This window comes from Gigantopelta aegis, chromosome 14 (genome assembly GCF_016097555.1).
Source record: "Gigantopelta aegis isolate Gae_Host chromosome 14, Gae_host_genome, whole genome shotgun sequence".
In the NCBI taxonomy this organism is placed as follows: Eukaryota; Metazoa; Mollusca; class Gastropoda; order Neomphalida; family Peltospiridae; genus Gigantopelta; species Gigantopelta aegis.
The window spans coordinates 44,438,410-44,461,007 of NC_054712.1; the positions used below are offsets into that span (position 1 = coordinate 44,438,410).

The 22,598-nt window shown below is 39.2% G+C and overlaps 1 protein-coding gene across 1 annotated transcript; it reads left to right on the forward strand.

Annotated features, from left to right (window-relative positions):
• The first annotated feature begins 56 nt into the window (after positions 1 to 56).
• Positions 57 to 21,352, forward strand: LOC121389290 (neuronal acetylcholine receptor subunit beta-3-like). The gene is made up of 4 exons (XM_041520887.1): positions 57 to 71; positions 12,737 to 12,846; positions 18,275 to 18,816; positions 20,892 to 21,352. Exons 1-4 carry the CDS (start codon positions 57 to 59, stop codon positions 21,350 to 21,352), a joined length of 1,128 nt encoding a protein of 375 aa, XP_041376821.1.
• Positions 21,353 to 22,598: the final 1,246 nt, after the last annotated feature.

A 22,598-nucleotide genomic window follows, 5' to 3' on the forward strand; every position in this document is an offset into this window, starting at 1 on the left:
TATCATGATCCATGAACTGGTGAGAAGGTGCAGAACTGGGAGGTATGTTCCTTATCATGATCCATGAACTGGTGAGAAGATGCAGAACTGGGGTAGTTTATCTTCCTTATCATGATCCACGAATGGTTTATCTTCCTGATATACATACATACATATATATATATATATATATATATATATATATATATATATATATATATATATATAGCGTACGAAATTTCTGGAAGGTAAAATCAGATTTTGGCCTACTATAAACATTAGAACGACAACAAACACCTTGTTAAAGGGAGAGGCCCTAGTTTTTAAACACTAAGGCATATTTTTCATTATTAAAGCCATTTATGATCACTGAAATCAAACTTTACTTATATTTTATTGTTCTGCTTATCCATTTCCGTACAACCGAAGTTTTTTCTACAAAATGCTTTTTTTTAATATTTGTAAAAACGCACGTGCGTCTGAGAGGTCACAGTTATGGAGTCGAGTTTTAGTCTATTTTTAACGGTATTTCGCCATTTCAACGTCATAGATTCTTGTTTCACTCTTTTGTAAAGTTATCCAAATGTGTTACAGGTTTGTAACTTAAACAAACTTAGGTTCCATTCTACGGGCTGAAACTAGGGTCTGTGCCTTCTAAACAAGAACATATCTGCATTGCGTAATTGTTGTCCTCAGAAAGGATATGTTACAGGTGAAGATCTTACAATGGGAGCACACTCAGGACAGTCGCTGTAACTTAATCTGGACGACATAACCAGTGTGCGTTCAAAAATCATATCTATACACGAGGTAGAGTCCAAAGGGCGTTTTAATAAAGTAATGACTGTTGCCAAGAAACGGTGCCAGATGCTTCGCCTTTAGGATGACTGCCAATCAGAAGACTACACACTTCATACTTTGTCGACCATGTCAGTATAATAAACCTAACATTTTGCTGTCGAACACAAACTGGGTAAAGGTCAATTCCACAGCAGTAATCCCATATATTGGAATGCCCAAAGGCGTTATAAATTGAAATGTGTTTCCACGTGGGAGCTCGGCGATCCAGATTCCATGCCTATAAAAACTGGTTTAAATGATCGGCGAGTTGATTAACACCTCTGTGTGTATGTGCATTAACAGTTCGCGGAATCGGACTCGCATTAACCGTGCACTGTGTGGGAAGATCGCCACAGCAGTCTGGGTGGCGTGCTATTGAGCTGTAGAACTTTCTGCTTATTCTAATCTAGATTCCAATTGTATTGACGTCGAGAAACGATTTCTCGGTAACGACAGAAAAAGACAAATGATGCCAGCTTCCTGGCGACATTAATCTGTTTTACTGCTCATATGGGCTGAGAGATTTGAGGGTCATTTTGTGTTTTCCGATAACTGCTTAATGTGCACATTGTGTCTGTAGTCCATGTTATTGCTGTGAGGTGAAGTTCAGTGGTAGAGCGCTCGCCTGAGAGGAAATCTGTCTTAGGATCGACTGCCCTGAACGAAATCTGTCTGTCCGTCCCTGCGAACGTTCCGCAATTGGTACATACATACAAAATGCGACGCCAGACAAAATAGCAATAGCTGACAATATACGTTGCGTCCTTTACTTACAGTTTTGAATATGTTGCTATTATAGAAATATTTTACCTATGAGCCTAAAATGTTCACACTTAAGGTGTTAAATATCCATATAGTCATAGGTGTGAAATATACTTTTTATCATACAATTATGTATTCAATAGATACGAAAGATTCCTTGGTACTTGTCACGGGGATCCTATAATACCCGTAACTGAATGAAACACGATTGTCCAAATATCTCTCCTAACTATATCTATTAGATCTCTCTGTAACGGCAGTTATACCCGCTATGTGCCTAGTCTAGGTATGATTAGAGATAAGATCTTATATAAAGTATATGTAATATAGCACGTTTAGTTCACTAGAAAACACAACAAAAACACAATACACTTAGGAATCTGTATTAACCTACGCTGACAAATGTACTGCCGCAGTAGTTAATTAACAACAACAAATAATAACAACCCATAACTGATCACTTAATTAGTTAATCTCTAGGTGTCTAGTTTACACAATTTGCTAATCACTTCACCGTGACACAACACCCACACGTGTGATAATTGGGAAACGCTTCCAGGAGAACTTAATTAATAAAGGAATTACAACTCTATTCCTAACTGGTTAATTTTTAATTAACCTTTACTACTCGTTCAGTAACGTGTGATAATTGAGAACGCTTCCAGGAGAACTGAATTAATAAAGGAATTACAACTCTATTCCTAACTGGTTAATGTTTAATTAACCCTTACTACTCGTTCAATAACGCATGATAATTGAGAAACGCTTCCAGGGGAAATTAATTAATAGAGGAATTACAACTCTATTCCTAACTGGTTAATGTTTAATTAACCCTTAACTATCATTCAGTAACCTTGTAACACAGAATTAATACTGGTACCTACCACAATAAAGACAATAACCTACAGTTTACCTAGGTCCTCTAGGATGACTGGTTAAGCTTTTTATAATTATTAAGGACAGTGAGCCTACAGATTACTGCGTCAGATGACCGGCAGCACCGTCTAAATAATATTGGTATAATACAGTATTAAAATATTTAAAGTCACATCAATCACATCAAGGTTATACACAGAGCAGAAAATATATATTTACCAAACTCCCGTCTGAACTAATATAGATCGTTCAGTGGACGTCGTCCGTTCCCCTGGATACTTCCAATATGTTTCTCCCCGATATCTCTAAAACCCTAGCTATTTATTCAAAAACTCTCAGAGACAGCGAATATCGCCTGGGGGTACAAGGCGGTACCTCACGTATCATCTGATATTTCCACCTCTCCCAGAGTAGGTATCTTTCCTTAGATGACCAGACATTCTGTCTCCAGTCGCCAAATCACGTTTGTAAAAACCGCACTCGCAGAGGTATTACGTAACTACTGGCCACATGGCCTCCACAGCTGGACTAAGTGCATATTGGAATGCACGGTCGCGCGAAGGTATTACGTAACAATTTGCCCACCTGGGCTAAGTGCATTTGGAACTGCACACAGCCTTCTAAAACAATTAATATCGCCACAGGCGAAAAGAAATTAAGAGCATGTACCGTCACAGTACTTTTTGTTAGTAAGCGATGTTTCTTTCGCTCTTTCTCTTTTGATATGTCTTCTTTTTTGGTCTCTCGCTCTGTCTCTCCTCTCTCTCTCTCTCTCTCTCTCTCTCTCTCTCTCTCTCTCTCTCTCTCTCTCTCTCTCTCTCTCTCTCTCTCTCTCTCTCTCTCTCTCTCTCTCTCTCTCTCTCTCTCTCTCTCTCTCTCTCTCTCTCTCTCTCTCTCTCTCTCTCTCTCTCTCTCTCTCTCTCTCTCTCTCTCTCTCTCTCTCTCTCTCTCTCTCTCTCTCTCACCGTAATGTGATGAGGTGTAGATAAGCAAATATGACTGCTTTCCTGAGCTCATTGTGGTTGTTATTAACCGGGATTAACCAGCTCACGCAATATAAAAACTAACTATAGGACATACACATAAAAGGGTCAGACGAGGTGAGGGGAGAGATCGTGCGGTGACATTTAAACTTATTCAGTTAGTATGCGACCAGACAGAAGACATCGTAATGGAAGTGTGGATAAATGTAATCAAATCGTGCTTCTTTGCATTACTCTCAACACTGCTAACAGTTAAGTGTCCGGCGTCGTTTGTGATCGAGAGATCTCGTGTCCTCGCATTATATACTTTCAGCATTCCCGAGGTGTGTTGTGTGATTTTGTCGTGGAGATTGTTTTAGAGACCAGTGTTGCTTTAAATCACTACGAAAACATCTAGGTTTGAATCTGGTGTTCTATAATTGGTTGATTTTTCCTACTTTATCACCATCACCCATCACCATCACATTCTTCATCATCATCATCATCATCATCATCATCATCATTATCATGATCATCACCATCATCAGCATCAACTTCTTCTTCTACATATGATAACCATGATCATCATCTTCATCATCATCATCATCATCATATTTTTTCATCAACATCTTCTTTTTAGCTCAGTGCAAAGTTTTGTTTTTATTCCGACTTTAATATACTCTTCAAAAGAAGAAACGCAAAACCACATTGTCGTAACATTTGGAGAATTGATTTAATTATTGAATGGTGAGTCCGATAATTACCAAATGTTGCAGGATTGTTCACAATTCACTCTAGTCCATTGTGAGTAAGTGATAGGACACACCACCAAGGTCAAGGTCATCTGGAGTCAATACCGGGTGTGGCCTCCGCGTGTGTTGACAACTGCCTGGCACCGCCTGCCCATTGAAGCAACCAGAGTACGGATGACGTCCCGGGGGATGGTGGCCCACTCGGCCTGCAAGGCTGCTGCCAGCTCGGGCAGGGTCTGGGGCTGTGGTTGTCGCTGTCGGAGGCGTCGGTCCAACTCGTCCCATAGATGCTCAATTGGGTTCAAATCCGGTGATATTGATGGCCAAGGAAGGACATTAATGTTGTTGTTCTGTAGGAAAGCCGTTGTGAGACGTGCTGTGTGAGGCCTGGCGTTGTCATGTTGGAACACTGCGTTGGCGTTGGCCATAACTGGAACGATGTGTGGCCGGAGGATCTGGTCAATGTAGCCCTGTGCATTCAGGTTGCCCTGCACGTGGACCAGGTCAGTTCTGCCAGTGTGTGAGATGGCTGCCCACACCATGACACTACTCCCGCCGAATCTGTCCACTTCCTGCACGCATTTTGCCGCATAACGTTCACCACGACGCCTATACACGCGACATCTTCCATCATGACGTCGGAGCAGAAATCGGGACTCGTCACTGAACCACACCTGTCTCCATCGCAGTTGAGGCCATTGTCGATGAATCTGGCACCACTGCAGTCGGAGTCGACGGTGTTGTGGTGTTAAGATGACACCTCGAACTGGACGTCTGGCACGAATTCCTACCTCACGTAGGCGGTTCCGTACGGTCTGGTCGGATATCCTGCGCAAACCTGGTATTGCTGCGGCTGTGGAGGTGGCAGTAGTCAATCGTTCCCGAAGGTGGCGTACCCGGATGTAGCGGTCCTGCCCGGGGGTAGTGACCCGTGGTCGACCGGATCTAGGGAGGTCACGTGTTGATCCATGTTGCTGGTAACGGTCCCACAGTCTGGAGATGGTGCTTGGGGACACATGGAATGCCCTGGCAACGGTCGTTCTGGATTCGCCTGCGTCTAGTCGGCCGATGGCATTTTTTCTCTGCGGTTCACTGAGACGTGGCATGTCCTGGATTGTCAACTGTCGGCCAGATACAGAGGCCAGGCAAGCGAACACCCTGCACTTTTATACTGTCGGTGTTCATGTTGCACGTGCAGACAACGCACGTGCAGTGGTGACATGGTTTGCACGTGGCTGCGTTTTTGCGAATATTCACATTTTGGAACTTTATTGTACAGTAGCTGCGTTTTATCGAATGTAACCGTAGGAATGTGTTTGGGACATGCAATGACCTTATATTCACAAAGCATGAACCGGTAGGAAACATAAAATCGGAGTTATAACCCATTTGTACCCTTTTGCGTTTCTTTTTTTGAAGAGTATATAACACATCTGATTAATAGTATTGTGTAATATTAAATTAAAGTATTTCTTGTAACAGCCAGTGCAACACAACTGGTATATAAAAGGTCGTGGTATGTGCTATCCTGTCTGTGGGATGGTGTAGATAAAAGATCCCATGCTACTACTGAAAAATGTAGCGGGTTTCCTCTCTAAGACTATAATACCAGAATTGCGAAATGTGACATCCGATAGCCGATGATTAATAAATCAATGTGCTCTAGTGGTGTAGTTAAACAAAACAAACTTTTTTTTATTAAATTAAAATAACTTTCTGTGTGGATTCAGTCAGATGTGATAGAAACAAATCGTGAGTAACGTAGCACTGCTGGTGCCCATGGGACTACAATTTCCTGTGTCTACAGTTTATGTACAAACCTTATTAGTGAGGAATACCAGCTTCCCACTTATGTTCGTGAGTTTCGTCTTTTATCTGGATTTATTTTCACTTCTAAGATGAATATATAGCTTTATATTGTTCCAGCTTTCTTTGCAAATACCATCTTGATTAATCAGTTTATTCCTGGACACTTATTAAGGTTTGTCAACATCGACAAAAGGCCAGTGCTTTCGGTACAACTCAGACGAAGATATATACATATATACTCTTCAAAAAAGTAGGGGAACTCTAATAAGAATTTACAATTGCCAAAATTGTAAAGAATATTAGCTGTGGGGAATGGTTATATGGTAATAGTGAATGAATTGGGCAAACATTACAACCAGTAGTTCAGTATTACAGTAAGTTTTATGACCACCAAAGATCTTGAAGGACGATTAGAGTCAGAAGTGAAATTTCGCAAATTCAAATCGCAAATTCAAATCGCAAATTCAAACAATAAAAATGACTAAAAACAAAACAATAACAACTGTATGATCAAAAGAATGAAAAAGATTGACAGAAATAATGTTCCACAGTGATTAATCGAACTTCCTGGAAATTTTCAAAATCGAGAATGACACCTCACGCACGTGTACGGGCAACTGCTTGATGCACGTGCAAACTATGGAATGTGTTTCGGTGTGTTGATAACAGACCTGAACGTTCTTTACTGGGATGTCTGTGGTCAAAATGTATGTTCGGTCTAATAGTTGATATTAACATTAATATTGAAGAGTATATAGTTGTTGTTTTTTTGTTTGTTTTTTTATAACAAACGCTCTCTCTCTCTCTCTCTCTCTCTCTCTCTCTCTCTCTCTCTCTCTCTCTCTCTCTCTCTCTCTCTCTCTCTCTCTCTCTCTCTCTCTCTCTCTCTCTCATTCTCGTAGTTATTTGATTTGTACTTTCGTGGACTCGAATCCTGAAGATGACAATAATTATGTCTTAACATTAATGACATTTTTATAAGTGAGATTAAGTTATACCAAGAAACGTCTTAGGGTAGCGTCGGACAAACAGCGTGCTGGAACCTAAATTGGATATAAGCACGAAAATAAGTTGAAATGAAATTGGGCATTGGATTCATCGAAGTGTGTGTGATTTTATTGCTGGTTGATAATTGAATACACAAATGTATAACCATTTCTTGTTTTATCATCGTGTAAATATCGCATCATGGCATTGATTTCATATACTACTGATTTTGCCATTTGAATTCAGTACTATTACTGAAGGGTTTTTTATTTTTATTGACAAGGCAATTTGAGGAAATATTTATATTTATTTTGTTTTTATTTTATTTTAGGATATGAAAAATCAGGTTTTGAGAGCGAGTGGATGGTTAAAAATAGTAAGTATGAAATATAATTTCATAAATAAGAAACTGGTAACAGAACGGTGCTTGCATAGCATTAGTACGTAAAAGTGCATTAACATCAAGTTAAAAGGGTAGCTATTACAGGGGAGGATCCGTGAGTTTACTTAGGGGCAATTAGAACACTCACACTTATCAGACTGTAGATAAAAGGTGCTATGTTAAAGTTGCAATAATGCTGGTTCCCGCTAAAAACATATTTATTATGTTTTGCTTTGAAACATAAAGTTTATACCTTCAGTTATATGCCTGTAAAAATTACAACCCAATAATTTCATTTATTAGTAGAATTTTGGGGGTTTTCTAGGGGGAATCTGAACAATGTGTCACACGCATTAACTAGTGACGTCCCTTTTTTTGTGCGTACACATTCAACACACATAAGTTGTCCCAGAATTATCAACTGACAAAATAATATTAGCGAAATATTATTTGGGAATCCCATTTTGTCGTCCAGTGCAAGACTTTTAAAAATTATTATTCTGGAGTTAATTATGTAAAGATTAAGCGTGTGATCGATTAATTTGTAGTTATTTATTACATTTAAATGTGAAAATAACGAAACAGTGTAGTTTGAACTTTAACATTGGACCTATAAGACAGTACAATCGTTCGCCTTGTCTATCTGGTTGCGTTTATGTATACTCGTGCCAGTGCACCACGATTGGTATGCAAAAGGTTGTGGTATGTGCTATCTTTTTTTGTGGAATGCTACATATAAAAGATCCCTTGCTACTAATAGAAAAATAAATGTAGCGGGTTTCCTCTCTAAGGCTACATGTCAAAATTATCAAACGTTTGACATCCTATAGCCGATGATTAATAAAGCAATGTGTTCTAGTGGTGCTGTAAACAAAACACACTTTAACTCTATGTGTATTTGGCTGTTTAGTTGTTCTTGTGGTTGTGTCTGTTGTTGTTATTGTTGATTTTATATTCGCATGCTCGCATACTCGCATACACTAGTTTTCCGTACAAGAAATCAAGAATATCGTGTTTTTTTCTGATCATCTTGCTGTTATTTTTCAGTTACATCAAACGTACATTCCTTGCATGTAGTGGGTTTATCAGGCTCGAAGGAGGATGAATATTCTCACACTAATACAACCATTGCTGGCGCCGCCACTGTAGTGGTTACTAATTGTAGTCCATGCTCTTACGTGGTAACTGACGACGTTGTTAAAAAGATTATAGTTGCATGCTTCTGTGGTCCAAACTCTTTGACATACTATTTGTCACCAGGGGCGGGACGTAGACTAGTGGTAAAGTGCACGCCTGATGCGCGATCGGTCTAGATCGATCCCCGTCGGTGGGCCCATTGAGCTATTTCTCCTTTCAGGCTGTGCATCAAAAAATGAATGAATGAATGAATGTTTAACGACACCCCAGCACAAAAATAGGCATCGGCTATTGGGTGTAGGCTGTGCACCACGACTGGTGTATCAAAGGCCGTGGTATGTACTATCCTGTCTGAGGGATGGTTCATATAAAAGATCCCTTGCTACTAATGGAAAGATGTAGCAGGTTTCCTCTCTATGACTATCAAAATGACCATATGTTTGACATCCAATAGCCGATAATTAATACATCAATGTGCTCTAGTGGTGTGGTTAAAAAAAAATTGACACCACTGACGTGATTTTATTCTAACACCTATAGGATCTCATTGGAACATTTCACCTTGGTCAGATATGGCTAAGTCAACTAGATCTGTTTTGTTTAACGACACCATTGGAGTACATTGATCATTAATTACCGGCTACTGGATGTGAAACATGATAATTCTAACACACACACATTCTTTAGGGGACTCTCTCAATAATTGTTGCATTAGCAGCAAGGGACCGTTTTGTGCGCATTTTCGTCACAAGCATCTGCTTAAGATTAATTTATGTCAACGAATTAGCAATTGGTCAGCGTACATGTCACAATCAGAAAACCTGGCCAGTGATTCTGTTTTCAATTAAATTCTCTTGCTGGATCGCCGGCCTCTGGCGAGGAAATTAGTTCTGCAGCTTCAACAGATGCACGTGCTTGGCCAATTCATGCCAGTTTATTGACAACACGGCGATAAGCCCGTGATTGTCATTTGCGGCCATGCTTCGTCCCGGCGGATTCTGGCGGCCATTGTGATCACCCCCAAGATGTACGATTGAAAAGTTTCTGCCTTGATTTCACTGCCGACCATTACCCACGGTCTGCTGGGTCTTTCAGAGCCGCTCACAAGAATTTATCATCTGTAGAAATTATTTGATGAAATGTATTGCGGCTCGTAATCGCCAATGTATTTTCTTTTGCCAATTTTCTCTGTTGGAGTGATAAGACCGATGACGGTAACGCTCGCTCGACTGTCCGTCGTTTTACATGCTGTTTATAATTATTACAGAAAGAAATATGTGTGTTTAACGACAACGGTGTAAAAAAAATTCTTCTTTTTTTTTGCTGTCTTAACATAATGGTTATTTCAACATCTTGTCTAGAGAACAAAAAGGAATCTTTGTTTAACGACACCTCAGTGCATATAGAACTACGGCTATTTGTTAGAAGAAGGAGGAGATGTTTTATTTAACGACGCACTCAACACATTTTATTTACGGTTATATGGCGTCGGGCATATGGTTAAGGACCACACAGATATTGAGGGAGAGAACCCGCTGTCGCCATTTCACGGCCTACTCTTTTCGATTAGCAGCAAGGGATCCTCTCAAAATCTGTGTGGTCCTTAACAATATGTCTGACGCCATATAACGTAAATAAAACATTTTTTTCTTTCTTTCTTTCTGTTAGTTTAACGACACATCAGCGCATTTCAGAATACAGCCATTTTGGTGTCAAACATAATTATGGTTATTTCCACACCTTGTCCTGAGAACGAAAATAAATATTTGTTTTACCCCTCAGCACATTTCAAACTACGGCTATTTGGTGTCTAAAAATATTACAGTCATTTTGTCGTCTGGTCGGTAGAAAGAAAGGAAAATGTTAGTTTAACAACACATCCGAACATTTTAAGCTACAGCTATTGTTGTCTCATTTTGGTTGTGTCTAGATAGAAACAAAACCCGCTGTAGCCACGTACCGAATAGCTGCAAGTAATTTTTTTCTGCTAATAGAAAAATGTAGCGAGTCAGAACATCTAATAGCTGATGATTAATTAATAAATGTGTTCTAGTAGTGTCGTTAAACAAAGCAAACTTTATTGTTGTTGGTGTGATTCTTGGGTGGCTTTTCATTGCGGGGGGGGGGGGGGGGGGGGGGGGGGGGGTGGAGGAGGGATAATTGAACAGCAACAAAACCATATAATTGTGTCTTGATTAGCCCCTTCGTAAACATAAGCAGGTTGACGGCCGAAAGTGGTACAAATATTCACATTACCATCAAGTGCAAACCGTGGTCAGTAATAATTCGGTTATACCGTCCATGTCTGTTTTTGACAGTTTGCGGTTACCAATTTCGGGTTCAGTCATTACAGATGCGTTATCCATTTCCGCGTTCTACTATCTATTTACCGTACGTCCAGATAATTTTTTTGGTAATGTTTCAGAATTGCTTCCATATTGGAATAGGCTCGGCCGACTTTAAAGGAAAAGAAGGAAGAAGGAAATGTGTTATTTAACGACGCACCCAACACATTTTATTTACGGTTATGTGGCGTCAGACATATGGTTAAGGACCAAACATATATTGAGAGAGGAAACCCGCTGTCGCCGCTTCATGGGCTACTCTTTTCGATTAGCAGCAAGGGATCTTTTATATGTACCATCCCACAGACAGTGTAGTACATACCACGTCGTTTGATATACCAGTAGTCGTGCACTGGCTGGAACGAAAATAGCCCAATGGGCCCACCGACGAGGATCGATCCTAGACCGACCGCGCATCGAGCGAACGCTTTACCACTGGGCTATGTCCCGCCCGTTAAAGGAAAAGAATGATATACCCGATAGTTTAACGACACCCCAGAACATGCTAGTAGACATGTTTTGTGTTTTGATATGGTTACTTCCGTACTTTTTTCTGGATGCTACAAGACGAAAACCTTTGCCGTATGCGAATGTTATTTTGAAAGGCGTATTTGGTTAACAAAAAGATAAATAAATAAATAAAAAATAAATAAATAAATAAATGAATAGAAAAAAATCCCCACAAACAACCAAACCAAACCAAAACAACAACTGGTTGCATTGTTAAAACATGGAACCGTGAAACAATGGACTGATCTCATCTTAGCAAACAAAGTTTTGGTTATCGGCCATCGATATAGCCCCAGCCAGATTCAATAAACGTTATCTACATATTATATTTATTTATTACATAATTCATATATATATATATATATATATATATATATATATATACATTGTATCAAATTGAAATTGTGTTCATGCATAATACCCCCACCGACCCACCCCTACCACCATCACAAAAAACACAACCCAAAAAACAAAACAAAAACACATTAAGGAATGTTTGTTTAACAAAGAAGGAAATGGTTTATTTAACGAAGCACTCAACACATTTTATTTACGGTTATATGGCGTCAGACATATGGTTAAGGACCACACAGAGTTTGAGAGGAAACCCGCTGTCGCCACTACATGGGCTACTCTTTCCGAGATAGCAGCAAGGGATCTTTTATTTGCGCTTCCCACAGGCAGGATAGTACAAACCATGGCCTTTGTTGAACCAGCTATGGATCACTGGTCGGTGCAAGTGGTTTGCACCTACCCGTTGAGCCTTGCGGGATCCGAACCCAGTATCTACCATCCTGTAGACCGACGGCCTAACCACGACGCCACCGAGGCCGGTCGTTTGTTTAACAACGTCTTATTGGTGTATCGTATATTATAGTCTTCCCATTTGGTCTAGTGTGATAGAGGAAATCGGTGCCATTTTCCCATAGGCATGACAGCACCTGACATGGTCTTTAATGCGTCAGTCGTGGGCCGCTGATTTGTGATGGGGACACTCCAACAAAAACAATCGAACCAGCGACACAACGCACCCCAGGCGCGTGCTCTACCATTGAGCTACATCCCGACTCACCAGAGCCGAAAGATAAAGAGAAAAACAAAGTTTGTTTTGTTTAACAACACCACTAGAGCACATTGATTTATTAATCAGCGGCTATTGGATGTCAAACATTTGGTAATTTCGAGAGAGAAAAACCCGCTACAATAGAGAGGAATCCGCTATATTTTCCAATTAGTAGCAAGCGATCTTTCGTATCACCCAGACATGATAGCACATACCACGGCCTTTGATATGCCAGTCGTAGTGCACTAGCTGGAACGACAAATATAAAGAAGAAAGTTATATAATAAGAACATCAATGTTTATCAAACGTAACTAATTATCTTTTTTTCCAGGAATGGTGGGATCAGTTTTTGCGGTGGAATGCTTCCGATTATGGTGGAATCGACGAGGTCATTGTATTCCAAAGGGATGTCTGGCTTCCAGACCTGTTTGTCGAGAACACGTAAGACAAGCTAATTCTATAGATTATATTACACAAAATAGAATCCCATTTGCGACAATGTTAACACATATAATTAAATATATTATATGCCAACCTATAACAACCAAATCATGACTCATAGAAGGAAGGAAGGAAATGGTTTATTTAACGACGCACTTAGCACATTTTATTTACGGTTATATGGCATCGGACATATGGTTAAGGACCACACAGATATTGAGGGAGGAAACCCGCTATCAACACTTCATGGGCTACTATTTTCGATTAGCAGCAAGGGATCTTTTATATGTACCATCCCATAGACAAGATAGCACATATCACGGCCTTTGATGTACCAGTCGTGGTGCACTGGTTGGAGCGAGAAATAGCCCAATGGGCCCACTGACGGGGATCGATCCCAAACCGACCGCGCATCAAGCGAGCGTTTTACCACTGGGCTACGTCTCGCCCCCTAACTCGTGGAAATGAATACTACAACACCTCCCCAAAATGAATAATGTGTCCAGCCTTTCGTCGTTCGTTTTAAAATGGAAATTTTTATTTACGACACTGTAACATTTACTAGAGCTCTTAATATCGCTAATTCTGCCATTGACTGCGTTTATTTATGAAAGGTCGTACCATACTAAGTATTTCATAGAATCCCCCTAATGATAACATTAGCATATGTGGCTAAGATAGAATAACATAGACAGTATATTGACGAAACATATTACTCGTAATACACGAAAACCAATAATGAATTTGGTAACAGATTCCGGGACCATTATTTACTCATTCCCCCGAAGAGCGGGCACAGGAGTGGGTGGAATGTCGCTAATTATCATTAAAAAAAAGTATGTTTGTTTTGTTTAACGAAACCACTAGAGTACATTAATTTATTAATTATCGGCTATTGGATGTCAAACATTTGGTAATTTTGACAGTCTTAGTGAGGAAACACTCTACATGTTTTCAATAGTAGCAAGGGATCGTTTTATATGTATCATCCCAGTGGCAAGACAGTTCGTACCATGACCTTTGATATACGGTCAGGATGCACTGGCTGGAACGAGAAATAGCCCAATGGCCCCATCAACGGGGATCGATCCCAAACTGACCGCGCATCAAACGAGCGCTTTACCACTGGATTAAGTCCCGCCCACTAATTATTATTAAAATGATTTAATTCATTGCAGTGATTATATCCACCAAATGTACAAGTAGGCCATCCTTGACAAACATTTCAACCACCTTGTCCATCTATCCGGGTCTATGTATTTGGCTCATATTTCCCCAGTGAGCCATTAAAATACTCTCTGGATTGGAAAAACAATTTAATTCTTATTTTGTGAACGACACCATTGGAAAGGGGCGGGACGTAGCCCAGTGGTAAAGCGCACGCTTGGTGCGCGGTCAGTTTAGGATCGATCCCCGTTGGTGGTCCCATTGGTCTATTTCTCGTACCAGCCAGTACTCCACAATTGTTGTAACAAAGACCGTGGTATGTACTATCCTGTCTGTGGGATGGTGCATATAAAAGATCCCTTGCTGCTAATCGAAAAGAGTAGCCAATGAAGTGGCGACAGCGGGTTTTCTCTTTATATATCTATGATGTCCTTAACCTGTGTGGTTCTTAACCATATGTCCGACGCCATATAACCGTAAATAAAATGTGTTGAGTGCGTGGTTAAATAAAACATTTCCTTCCTTTCCATCGGGAGCTAAACTCCGGTAGGAGCTACTACAAACATTAGGACGAACAGACACTCATTCGCATTGTAAACAAGAACAGAAGGAAGGAAGGAAATATTTTATTTAACGACGCACTCAACACATTTTATTTACGGTTATATGGCGTCGGACATATGGTTAAGAACCACACAGATATTGAGGGAGGAAACCAGGTGTGTCGCCACTTCATGAGCTACTTTTTTCGATTAGCAGCAAGGGATCTTTTATATGCACCATCGCAAAGACAGGATAATACATACCCCGGTCTTTGAAAAGTGGCATTATAAACAAAAAATTGTATTCAATGTGCAATTTCTGTCGTTGAAATGTCTCTAACAGTCGGACATAGAATAAAGTATACGGAAACTCAGAACAGTCTCTTTAACTAGTCTACTAAAGGCGACGCCACACGTTACGACTTCCTCGTACAAGAATGGCCACGAGACAAGCATTAGGATTGCATCGGTTTGCTGTGCAATCGGCTATTCTCGTTCAACACACTGTCGTGGCAGTTGTATATGACGAAATTCTAGTCTAGCAAATGGACGGGCGTTAGACGACGTTGGCCAACTCGACGGTTGCGTTGTCGTTTCCCCAACTACGGGTGCGTTCAGATTTACAACTAATGGGTTATAGGACGAGAAATGAGTTGAAAGAGCACTCAGACTAGCAACTGGACAGTTGTATAAGTCGTGACAGCAGAAGGTTGGCCACCTTTGTGTTAGCAGTTGGTAGTCTGAGCCTAGAATTAATTGTTAATCTGAACGCACCCGTTGTAAGTCGAAAGTTGGGAAAGTTACAACGCAATCGTCGTAACAGTTTAGTTTGAGCATAGCATTAAAGGCATACTATAGGGTATATACTACCAAATCAAATCCCATAGACGACAATAGTAACATATGTGGCTAAAACTCCTACCTGCAACGTATCAACCGACATAAACGCCATGGATATAAATACTACCACCCCTTACACTTAAAGTGAATCAGAAACAAATGGGGGTCAAGCTGCTCGGTTCTGAGATAACAGGTAGCGTCTATGACTACCCTAGTTTCGCACAAAATTCGAGTACTTTTTTTTACAGGTACCCCAAACATGTTTCAAGCACAAGGCTACTTGACACATTGGTACTAGATGAAATAAAATTGCACTTTTTTTTACCCAGATGAAACTATTATTTTTTACAACCAACACACTCACATTTATAACCAATCACAGGACTTGTGGTGTTCACTTCTCTATCAAAAGTTGGGTGCACCTCGAACTTTGACCCAGCTGGAAGTTATTTGGTTTAGTACTACCTATACTGATAACATACATTTTTCAAAAAGTGTCCATCTATGTGTCTTTATGACAACCAGGATCTGGTGTATTCTGACATAAACTGACAACCTCACTGAAACTGTTGTTTCTACAGTGCAACCTAATATAATGTACACCTCAAAAAGCATATATATTGCATATAGTTTTGTACAAATGCAATATGTCATATTAAACAACAAAATGTTTTAAAATAAAACTCCTGAAGATATTTACTTTCAGTTGGGTGTGTGTACTCAGGTATATATGTAGAGACAACAAAGATAGTCAGAGTACCTCTACCCCTTTACAGAATTCCATTAAAACACATGCACTTGATTGGCCCCTAGCTTATGAAGACCTTAACAGGCACATCAAAGAAATATCAGTATTAAAAAAATACACTGTTTGAGGAAGGAAACACAAACATGACTGTACCTGTATGAAGTAATGACTTAATGTCCTGAACATTAGTGTTGGGAGGAAATCCTGTATGCTGGGTGTGGGTGTCTTCAAGTTACCAGGTGTGGGAATTTCAAATCCATCAGCCATGCTGATTTTCATAATGAACCATCAAAACTATTAGCAGCCACCAATATTCCTGACTATATTTTATTTATAGCCTACTGTAGTTGGAGGTTTTAATAGTTGTGATATCTGGAATAATCATGCAGCTTTAACACATTTATTTTTGATTAATTACTGAAAAAAGCTATTTTTAAATGACAAAATTACCCGAACATCTATTTTCTTGCATTATTTTCTAATCTGGATGAATACAATATGTACATTAGATGTATTCCTACAATCTGTAATGCAGCATTTTATTTAGCTAGTAACATTAGGTAATACAGCTTTAACAATAAAATAAATTATCAACTTAATCCAAGGCAGATAATCAAATCTGAAAAAATTGGTTCTGGATCTAGTATAAACTCAAAATGCTTTTCATGAGAGCTAACTAAGTGATTATTAAGAAGAAAAAATGATCTGGAGATCTAAGTATATGTTTATCAACCTTATTGTTATGTACAAATAAGAACAGAAGGCACAATAGTGACAACAAATTTAATTATATTTTTGGTAAAGATTTTCTTCAAATTTACTTTAAATTTTGCATATAACTACAAATTTGTCTCAAATATAACTTAGCACCCTATAAATATGTCAAAATTACAATAAAAATCAACTTCTTTACAAATTTCAGTTTTCAGAATTTCATACATACGGTATAAAATTACCAATGTTATTGGAAACTAAAGACATTAACCCACTATTGGCACATGCTATGTTTAATATAAAAATAAATTGCTATTAAAATCTTACTTCAGTTTGCCTATATATAATACCATATTTAAGAGCAGTTGTATATAGCAAGTCAAATACCATGTAAAAAGAAATTATTGAAATCTTTACAGTATGAATTATAGGCCAAAACCGACTTTTCTTCAGTGCTAACTTTGATTCAAACTCCATTCAGAGCCATGTACAGAGATTATTGTCAAGGTCAAGGTCATTGTGAACTTGCATGATCGAGTGATGGCTAATTAATCAACCAGTATAGTTTAATTAAATAAAATGACAAAATCATAATATTTTTTATTATGCACTGAATATGTGCTATAGGGTGTATACTACCAAATCAAATCGCATAGACGACAATAATAACATATGTGGCTAAAACTCCTACCTGCAACGTATCAACCGACATAAACGCCATGGATATAAATACTACCACCCCTTACACTTAAAGTGAATCAGAAAAAAATGGGGGTCAAGCTGCTCGTTTCTGAGATAACGGGTAGCGTCTATGACTACCCTAGTTTCGCACAAAATTCGAGTACTTTTTTTTACAGGTACCCCAAACATGTTTCAAGCACAAGGCTACTTGACACATTGGTACTAGATGAAATAAAATTGCACATTTTGTTTTACCCAGATGAAACTATTATTTTTCACAACCAACACACTCACATTTATAACCAATCACAGGACTTGTGGTGTTCACTTCTCTATCAAAAGTTGGGTGCACCTCCAACTTTGACCCAGCCGGAAGTTATTTGGTTTAGTACTACCTGTAACAGATGTAAGAACCTTATTTCACTAAAAGCAGATAATAAATGAAAATTACATTAATTTTCGAAAACCAAATCTGGCTATCGCATCATCCTAACTGAACCGTGATGGAGTGAAATCTATGTCAACCCTCCTGGTAATTTTAGTTTTTTTTTATTATGGACCATTGCCATAATTAAAATATGTTTACAAAACAATCATTAATAAGTGGGAAATGGTGGCTACGTAGATAATTAAATAAAGTACGTTTAATGACAAATCAATTAACAAAATTTCAGGTAATACTTTGTGATTTGAGAAAATATGCCTTTAAAAACACTCGATTTTATTTTAATTTTAGGGCGCAGAGCTACCGTGAGCTCGGCAACGACGCCATGTTGATCAGCGTGAAGGACGACGGCCTCATCGTGTGGGAGCCGGGCATCGTGGTGGAGACTAGCTGCGCCGTGAACATCATGAAGTACCCGTTCGACTCGCAAGTCTGCGACATACGCTTCCTCACGTGGATGCACACGAACAGAACCCTGAGCGTGAAGCCCGGCCACGACTCCATCCACCTGGACGCCACGCTGCCCAACGGAGAGTGGGACATCACGCAGACGCGGGCCGAGCACTACACCTACCCCTCCACATACAGGGCGGGCACCCACCACACGGGAGTCAGGTTCTTCGTGCACCTCAGGAGGAAACGGACCTTCTATATCCTGAACACCATTATTCCAGTGGTGATGCTGTCGCTGCTGAACGTTCTAGTGTTCATCCTGCCTGCGGACTGCGGAGAACGGATGGCTCTGGCAGTGACCGTGTTACTGTCCTTCACTGTTTATCTTGGGATTATCAGTGACGTGATGCCCAAGACTTCGGAGAGTCTTTCCGTACTTGGTAAGTCATTTTCAAAGCCCATGGACCATTAGTACATTTCAGAGCGGCGGTGTGTATAAGTAATTTTCAAAGCCCATGGATCATTAGTACATTTCAGAGCGGCGGTGTGTATAAGTCATTTTCAAAGCCCATGGATCATTAGTACATTTCAGAGCGGCGGTGTGTATAAATCATTTTCAAAGCCCATGGACCATTAGTATATTTCAGAGCGGCGGTGTGTACAAGTAATTTTCAAAGCCCATGGATCATTAGTACATTTCAGAGCGGCGGTGTGTATAAGTCATTTTCAAAGCCCATGGACCATTAGTACATTTCAGAGCGGCGGTGTGTATAAGTCATTTTCAAAACCCATGGATCATTAGTACATTTCAGAGCGGCGGTGTGTACAAGTCATTTTCAAAGCCCATGGATCATTAGCACATTTCAGAGCGGTGTGGTGTATTCCAGTTGTAGAGTTAGCGCCAAACATGCGATGAGAATCTTTGATCACCTCAATGGACTAGGATTGTATTTCCCGTCTCCACTAGTGCCCTTGACCGGGACGTTAAAGATCGTGATAAATACTGTCACGACAAACGATGTATTGTTGAATCGATTATTTTCCCGTTCAAATCGGAGTTGATGGCTGGTATATCGTCTGATAAAGCATCCGCTGTCATTTGTTTGGGAAGGCATATAGAAAACAAAATGATGCAATTTGCTTGTAACATGTTGTGTGTTAGCAGGTTATTTCTGTTTTCTGTCCAGACAAAAAGGTCTCCATCACTATGACATGTAATACCCCGTTTACATGCATGCACACATTTGCATACAAGAGTATTTGTTTACATATATGCAAATTTGCATACATGAGTAACTTTGGTCATAGGAACGCAGTTGCATACATGAGTAAATATACTCATATGTGTAATTTTAAATAATTTGCACCTAGTGGAGACCACATGCAAATTAACACTTGCATAATATAAGTAAAAGTATTGCTTGAATACTTCAAACTATTTTGGTCATGTGTACGCACAGCAAATCGTGCTTATCTGAGCATTTTGGTTAAAATGTGATTATATGAGGCCATCTTCCATGTATACAGTTGTCATGTAAATGCTTAAGCAAATATAATTTTGCACACGTGGGTAAAATGTGCATACATGTATATTTACTTATGAGTGTAAATGTTGGCCATGTGAACGGGGCTTTAGAAACCAAATGACTGAGAGATTCAAATAATCGGACTCCGGGTAACCAATGGTGACAACATGAATCAATCATGTATGGTTCTCTTGACTCATCCTTCGGACCAGCAGGTTCCTGAACATCTACATATTATTTCAACATCATACTATAGTCTACAAATGTGCTGACGTATCATAAAATAATAATTATATGTTATCGGTCACCTTATATGCTATCGGTCACCTTATATGTTATTGGGAACCTCATATGTTATCGGTCACTTTATATGTTATTAGAGCACAGCTGAAATTTCTAGTCCAATGGGAGCTTCATATTTGGTCACGTGAAGTACATTTATATCCCGATAAAGTACTTCAGACATTCACTTTATAAGCGGTATTGCTGCACGAGATTTTGGCTCTGCTCTAAGACAGTTAGGGGACGAGTAACAATACTTTATCGGCGTATAAAGGTAGTGTCGTACGAGAAAACGCTGGGCTAACGCGTCGCCTTTGTCTCGTGCGACACTACCTTTATACGCCGATAAAGTATTGTTACTCGTCCTCTAACTATTACTTGGTCACCTTATATGTTATCGGTCACCTTATAGGTCACCTTATATGTTATCGGTCACCTTATAGGTTATTGGTCACTTTATATGTTATCAGTCACGTTATATATTATCGGTCACCTTATATGTTATCGGTCACCTTATATGTTATTGGTCACTTTATATGTTATCGGTCACCTTATATGTTATCAGTCACGTTATATGTTATCGGTCACATGTGATATCGGTCACCTTATGTGTTATCGGTCTGAAGAAAAGGTTGGATTTAAATTATCATTTTTATTTCACCTTCTCGTTTAATATCACTTATGTATCATTTGTGTTTCTTTTACAGCGGTCTACCTGACGTCACTTTTGTCGATCAGTACATTATCGGTGGGATGTGCTGGAATCGTTCTTAATATACACCACAAGGATCCCGACACGGCCATTCCAAGGATTGTGAAATATTTCCTGGGTGGACACAGAAGAAATCTTCATCCTCAGATGGGAGACAAGATCTGCGACTCTGATAACTTGAACCAAGAGACGATCATCATCCACAGTCAGAACAAGGTCAAGGACGAGTCGCTAGACTGCAAATGTAACAAGAGTAGCGAGACGGAGATGAACAATGTGGCGGGCCACTGCACGCCCCACGAGTGTTCGAGATTAGTGCGCGAGGTGGAGGACGTCAGGTCGTTAGACATCACGTGGCACGTCATAGGCAAATCATTGGACGGTGTCCTCTTCTGGGTTTTCTTCATAGTCACGAACACCATCACGGGAATAGTTCTCTCCCTTTTCGTTAGCTGAGGAAAACAAGAAACGAGATTTAGATAAATACTAGTATATAATTATAATATATATATATATATATATATATATATATATATATATATATATATATATATTGCCCATCAATTTGCCTTGTCGTGTGATTTGAATAAAGTGAACTCGTCTTATAAGATTAAGAGGAAGCACGTGGTTTAAAACGTATTATGATGTGCCTAAAGCCAGGACAGATTATATTGACCATATATTTGGAAACGGTCATGCGTGGTTTACTGACCAAACAAAGTTTAGTTTTTGCACTTGTGATCAACATTTTCAGAAAGTGGCCAGATTTGTGTAACGATTTATCACATATTTGCTCCAGATAGTCTATCATACTTTCGTTCGTCGCGTTTCACAAAATATCCGATAAATGCTGCGTCAGAAGCGATATTCTTGAGCTAACAATTAATAATAAGAACCAAAAATATATCCTCGTCAATTTTGTTAAAGGTTGTTTTTGTATTAAAATTTCGTCGGCAGGAAAAGTCATTTTCGATGGCTGTACTTTTTTTTCAGAAGTATAGATCATGTTATCCTTTGTACATATTACTGTTCTGACCAATCGTACTGTCTGACATCTCGTGATTGAATTTGTCTCATTCATAATCCTGTCTCGTTCATTGATGACTGCGTTGTTATATCATAAATAACTGTATATATGCATTATGAAGGTATATTCAATATGGCTCGTATATAATGTGGGGGTATTTTTAAAGGGACATTCCTGTGTTTGCTACACTTTTTAAGATGTTATCGACTAACAGAGACATTTTAACGATTGTAATTACATATCAAATATATTTTTTCTGCATAAAATAGTAGTGGTTGTATATTAAACGTGTTTCTGGTCGTTCTAATATTTATACTAGGTTAAATTCAATCTTATTTCCTAAAATATTGTTTTTTCGTACGTACAAAATTATTTGAAGACAAAATCCAGTTTGGGCTTCTTACAAATATTAAGACGACCAGAAACACATTGAATATACAGACACTGATATTCTAAACAAGAAAATATATTTAATATGTAAGTTTAATCGTAGAAATATTTTATTAGTCTTACAATGCAGCAAATTCAGGAATGTTCCTTTAAAGTTACATTATGTTGAGTAGAGTGTACCTGTACATATATATCCGTGTGCACATTTTGGGGTGGGGTGACCGTGTGTACTTCCCTTACGTTTTATGGGGAAATGTTTCACTTAAAATGCTTTAAAGAGATTAC